Source organism: Notothenia coriiceps, unplaced genomic scaffold (genome assembly GCF_000735185.1).
Source record: "Notothenia coriiceps isolate Sejong01 unplaced genomic scaffold, NC01 NC01_scaffold00011311, whole genome shotgun sequence".
Classification (NCBI taxonomy): domain Eukaryota; kingdom Metazoa; phylum Chordata; class Actinopteri; order Perciformes; family Nototheniidae; genus Notothenia; species Notothenia coriiceps.
The window spans coordinates 1-6,612 of record NW_011344012.1 but is presented as its reverse complement, the minus strand read 5'-3'; the positions used below and the strand labels follow the sequence as shown (position 1 = coordinate 6,612).

General features: G+C 41.2%; 1 protein-coding gene across 1 annotated transcript; it reads right to left on the bottom strand.

The window, feature by feature from the left end:
* Positions 1–3,108: 3,108 nt before the first annotated feature.
* On the bottom strand, positions 3,109–5,510 carry ttc27 (tetratricopeptide repeat domain 27; the record flags this gene model as incomplete). Its single annotated transcript, XM_010772536.1, has 3 exons — positions 3,109–3,547; positions 4,198–4,298; positions 5,399–5,510. Coding segments are annotated over 3 exons (339 nt in total), but the record flags the coding sequence as incomplete, so codon positions are not given.
* Between the last annotated feature and the right edge of the window lie 1,102 nt (positions 5,511–6,612).

Sequence of the window (6,612 nt, the reverse complement as noted above, 5' to 3'; positions counted from 1 at the left end):
CTGGGATGATAACAGCCATATCATCCCTGAACAGTGGCTTTCAGAAATAGCACTAATGTCTCCTTATCTCAGAGGAGTCCCATTCATCCTTATTAGCGTGCTGCCATCGGCTTTCCCTTCACAGCACAGGCTCTGTGTGCCGTGATAAAACAGAGCAGGAAAAATAAAACAACCTCCATTGTAGTAAAAAATAACAAGTGAGATAAAACCCCCTGAGCAATGTCAAGGTCATTTCCTGCTGAGGAAACAAATTGGAGGGAAGAGTGTGGGACCCTCCCAGCAGGACGAACTGAAATCTGTGTGGGTGTGTGTGTGTGTTCATTCACTATCTCTGGGGAAATGATCTATCACAGCATCAGTGTGCACTTGGGTTTTTAATAACCAAGCACACAAAGTGGACTTCTAAAATGGTGGTGTCCAAAATAGCGTCTTCATTGGCCAAGGAAGTTGTTGGATTAGGACCAAATCGGTGTTCTAACCCTCTTGTCACACTTGTAATTCCAATTCAGGTAATGGGAATGTATACGCTCCAAAACAATCTTGCACCAAAATATCATCAAACCAGTAACAGATGAACAGAAATGGAAAAAGTACTCAAGATCTTGTACTTCACTAAAAGTTGAAGTACCAGAGTGTAGGAATACTGTAGAATAAAAGTCCTGTTGTTACTCAAGTAAAAGTAGAAAATTATTCTCATCAAAATATAGTTAAAGTAGCGACAGTAAAAGTAGTCATTGTGCAGATTGGTCCATTTCAGAATAATATATATGATATGTTTTATAATGATTGATCATTAAAGTGTTCTCAAAGCTGGTAAAGGTGCAGCTAGTTTGAATGACTTTGTATACTGCAGGGTAGCTTGTGGATTTACTCCAGGTGGAACTAAAGTCTGATTTAACACTTGATTATATTTCACATCATTCATCCACATCTGTGAAGTAACTAAAAGGTATTAAATACATGTAGTGGAGTAAAAGTACACAATGTATCTCCACTGTAGTGCAGTGGCGGTTCAAGAACATTTTAAATGGGGTGGCAAAGGGGGGGCAAGAGGTCATTCCAGGGTGGCATAAATAACCTATTTATTGTTAAATCATGCCCTAACACAAGTGTTCTTAATGCATAAGAGAAACAAGGTGTTCAGACAAACAAACTCAAATATAGTATAAAACAGCAGAAAATACTCATTATACCCTAGAATTCTGTTTACTGTAAGTACAGTAAAAGTACTTAGTTATAATTAAGTACACACATGACATCACCCATCTCTTAGAGAGCTAAAGGTGACCTGTGCAGCAACACATTTCAATACATATTTCTCAATACTAAGAGCTGCTAGATTGTGCTGCTGTAATGGAATATGTAAGGAGAATAAGAACATACCATGTGGTCCAGCTGGAGTCTCATCTGCCTCCTGATCCCTGCCTCTGGTCATCTTTCTGACACTTCATCTTTATTCCTCATACATTTCTTCTTCTGTCACTACTGGTCTCTTCATCTCCTCCTGGCTTCCTCCTGCTCTGACCCTCCTGGTCTCTTCATCTCCTCCTGGCTTCCTCCTGTTCTGACCCTCCTGGTCTCTTCATCTCCTCCTGGCTTCCTCCTGCTCTGACCCTCCTGGTCTCTTCATCTCCTCCTGGCTTCCTCCTGCTCTGACCCTCCTGGTCTTTTCAGTGTACTCTCTTTCCCTTTTCCTCTTTCTGTTCGTCCTGATCACTACTCATGTCTTTGTGTTGCTGTTGAATCACTACAGCTACTCTGGCCTACAAGAGTCTATTTGTGAAAAGCACTGGTACAAATGCTTGTATAACTTTACACGGGCCATGTAGCTGATAAGTAGCATCTAAATATAACATCAGAAAGTATTTATCAAAACGCACACAGGCAGCTGTGTTCAGATCCAGTTTGAAGTTAAAGTATCTATGGTTTAATGTATCTGGCCTCAATGCTGTGATGTGTAATTTACGTGGATTTAATAGTACCGCATAGTTTAGCAAATAAAGTGATCGATCTCCCAGCTAGCGCTGTCTGTGTAGTATTTTGTAACGTAACGTCCCAAACAGCGACCGTCTGTTAAACGCCATCGATTCAAAAGGCAGGGTTTTATTAATATTTTGTTTCAAGCTCTCGTCCTTAGTAAAAACAAAACTAGTGGAAGAGGAAATGCTCCTAGGGGAATCTGATCCCCCTTCAGGTGCTGGGACAGCTCGGTCTCTCTGCAGCTGCGTCGCGGTCTGTGAACGCCGCTCCGCAGTTTAATGCAAGGCCGTAGCTGCGTTTTTAACTGGCCTAAGATGATATTTAAAATGATTCACTTTTAATTAATTAACTGCTTGTTTTGTCGCTTGAGAAGCTTGTGGACATAGTGTAGGTTTGTTTCTACAAGTACAGTTTTAGGGACACACAAGTTAGGGGGGCAGCTGGGGGGGCAAGGCTCTACAGTGGGGGGGCAGCTGCCCCCCGTAGATCCGCCCCTGCTGTAGTGTAACATGAAAATACTTAAGTACCTCAAATGTCTACTTAAGTGCAGTACTTGAGTATATCTACTTGGTTACTTTACACCACTGCAGAAATATCATTATTTTGTGACAACACATGACATCATGATTTGATTTTTGAGTGTATGAATTGTATGTTGTACTGTGTATGGCGAGTGTTATTGTATCTTATTTGCCAGTGCCAAAGACACTTTTCCATTATATGTAAATTGAATGGAGAATAAAGTATTCTGAATCCGTTTCATTCCATATATAGTTCTTGTTATGTGGATAGTGTATATTGTTATTTTGTGTTATTGTACACACGAGATCTATTGCATGTCTTTCCATCACGGGATCTCTCTGTTGCCAGGGTCAAAGACAAGGACACATTTTACAGGGACAAAGCTGATGTTTCCAGTTTCCATTTCCTAACAAAGTAACTTTTGGCCTCAACATAGCAGATCAGAAAATAGTTTCTGGTTTGCGTTATCAAGTGTCACATGCATTTTGGAAGGCACTGACCTGTATATACAGTCTATGCACTGACACATGTCATCATGGTGATAAGATGTTAAATCATCAATAAAAAAAAGAGGTTTAAGAGGGACTCAAAAAAGAATAAAAGGCAAACTTTCAAAATGTATAACATTTTACTATTTTATGTCTTACAGTCATGGTTTTCATTTAAGATAAAAAGAAATAATCATAAAAATGACAAAGTCAGACCTTTGGCTTAACTGATATTATTCTCAGGAGTCTTGATTTAAAGGTGACCAACAATGCACCGGGCTGACGACTGCTGCTTCCGTCGCTCTCTGAGCAGTCTTTACTACTGCGGAGCCTTCAGGGCCACAGAGTCACTGTGAGTGACCCCGCAGAGCGAGTGACCCTGCAGAGTCACTGTGATGGGTCCCCAGCGTCACTGTGATGGGCCCCCAGCGTCACTGTGATGGGCCCCGCAGCGTGGCGCTCAGCTCCTGCAGCTCGGTGAGGACCTGCTCCAGAGCAGCGACTCCGTCCAGCAGCTCCCCGTGGAGCTGACCTGTAGCCACATCTGTGTGCATTTGCTGGAAAACAGTAACGCAGAGGAAGAGGATCAGATAAGGAGGTCTCATTTCATAATAAGACAAATGCATAATAATAATAATAATAATAATGTGTTCAATATACACTTAGCTGCCAAGTCATATCTAGGTGTCTTATTTGGTTGAAAATTAAAAAGCATCTGCAGACTTAGCAGACATAGAATTCACCAATAAATACAAATGAACTTGTATTTAAAAAAAAAAAAAACGTATCAAAGAAATAGCGACTACTGTGTGTCTTTTTTCAAATAAATTATTGATTTATTTGACATTGAGAGCAAAATATTAATAATCTTTTGTTAATAGTTAAACACAGCATGGTTATGTTTCTATGATCATAAGATTATTTTATCATTGTAAAATAATTTTGTAGCATTCATAATGTATACGGTTTTCATAATATCAACACTAGGATGAGCTCTTAACATAAGTATCAACGCATAAAATAATATATGGCCGTTACCAATCGAGCAAAATGCCACCCTTCAGGATGGACTCAAACGCTGGTAAGAACACAGCCATTGTACAATGCTGAACATGATTCTTGCCAACCACTGCTATACTTTAAAGCAAAGCGGAACGATCAGCGTCATGGAAAGTGGAGGCAGTGGACACTGATTGATGGACTGTACCTTAGCTTTGGTGGCCAGACTGTTGAGGCTGAGGCGGGTGGAGGACAATATCTGAAGAGCTTCTGCTGGATTACTCTTCTTCTTACTGCAACTAATGGTCACTGAAAACAAAGAGACAAGTCAGATAAGGGTCTTTTATGTGTTTTGTCAACTCAGTGCATTTCACATTTTTGTATATTTATCCAGAACTAGTTTGGTGCCCGTTTTAAACGAGCCTGTACACCGCGTGTTTGACCTGTTGTGTTCTACTTGCAGCTTCTTCTTTCCTGACTGCTCTCTCATGTTGGATTCAGCTCCATGCTCATTCTGCTGTACTGAATATTCCTTGGGATTGTGGAGAGTAACTAAGCTGGAATCAGAGACCAGTGTTGTAGTCAAGTCACCAATTCTCAAGTCTGAGTCACTCGAGTCCCCACTCTTCGAGTCTGAATCCAAGTCTGAGTCACCTAGGAACAGTCAGAGTTTAGTCCAAGTCATCATTACCTGTGCTCGAGTCCGAGTCATCTAAGAGGAGTCTGAGTCGAGTCGTCATTGCTTGTGTGTGAGTCAAGTCCGAGTTATCATGTATGGGCTGCAATTATTGTAGGAAAGGTATTTTATAAATATAAGGGTTATTATTATAATATAATACGCACGGGACAGGAACTTGCCTCGCAGCTGCACACGCCTGGGGCAGAGTACATCCTGAATCGAGACAAAACTTGCTCGAGTCAAAGTCCGATCCTCCATGTCAAGTCCAGTTAGAGTCCGAGTCAAGTCACGAGTCCCGAAAATGGGCACTCGAGTCACGAAAATCGTGTCACAATCGAGTCACACTCGAGTACGAGTCCAGGAATCGAGTACTCCAAGTCTGTCAGAGACACATCTCTAATGTTAGGCCCACTGCTGCTCATCCGGGGTTAATCCCTCGAATTCTATATTTCACCTCCTCTTCCTCTCTAAAAAAACTGGCTAGATTGTTTGGTTGCTGGCAGGTAATGAAGCCAAAAGGTAGAAAAGTATGAGGTCCGTTTGCCTTCATTTCACATTTGATCAAAATTAGGTTAAGAGTTCTACTGTTTATGTTTTGTTGGCAGTATGAGTTATGTATTAGACCTCAGAGAGGGATGGAGTTGCAGGGCAGGAGGACATCATTGGTACAGGTTCCCTGGAATAAAACAGTTCAGATGTTTCTGTGGTGCTGTGTGGATGGTGCTCTCACCTTCACCCATATTGATTGCTCTTTGGATCACCTCTTTGAAGAGACCCGGTTCTTTCTCCCAGCCCCCAGCTTGAACCTTGCAGTGGTGGGCTTTGGACAAGAACTGTAGAGCCTGAGAAACCACACAATAACAACATTGTATTATTAATGGCTAAGCAGAAGTCTAATTCAGGCATCGCTTGAGCTTGTTTTTCATTTCTATTGTGATTGGTACAGCTGCAAACTATGATTCACGTACCATGATGAAACAACATGTTTGTAACATTTCATCTTATCAAATTGATTCAATCACCACAGGGCAATGTTAGAAATTGCATGTGTGTCACAGTCCTGTCCACAAGAGACACCAAGCAGAGAGGCATGGTGCAGTTCCTCTCAGGCTTTAAAAAGAAGACTGGATTAAGTCTGCCTCCTCTTTGAAGGCTTCTCAATACTCTAATTTCCACTCCTCGGTCCTCCGGTAGTGACCCGGAAATGGATTTCAGCGCGCCATTTTCAAGGACATCTCATTTCTCTAAATGCACAACGAGGACCGAGCATCGAGCGTCGAGGAGGCTCTCTGGAGGAGCTATAATCGAGGATACACTGATGGGTCCTCCACGGCTCCTCCGCAGATGTATTTCCGGCAACAGTGATGTTTCAAAGAGTCGTTACGCACGGCCGGACTTATCTCAGCCAATGACAGCTCTGTATGCATCCCCTGGATATTATTTTATTAACTGCTTTCATCGCAACGCAATGTTTACAGAGAGAACAGCTGTGAGGTCCGTGCAGAAAGCAGAGCAGTGTGTATGGGGGGGGATATATCCAGTCTCTGATTGTGTTATGTTATTATGAGAGTGCTCTCATACTTGTTTGATTCTGAAATTATATATATTTATATAAATATATGTGTGTGTGTGTGTGTGTGTGTGTGTGTGTGCGTGTGTGTGTCCGCATCTGTAGCCTGTTATTGTCTTATTATACAGCACTGTGAATTAATTAAAAGTAAATATATAAGTCGTCATGAACACATCTGTCCATCAGACAGAGTGTATGGAGCTATTTCAGGGTCATAAGTTTTGATCATTCAAAAAATACAATTTATTTGAAAGTTCAAGTTTTTATCCTGAACTTTAGAAAATACAACGATGTATTACAAAATAAAACAAGTATTTGAAATCATTTTTCAGGTTGAATATTATATTGATTCAGTTCAGCTAATTTTTTTGAAT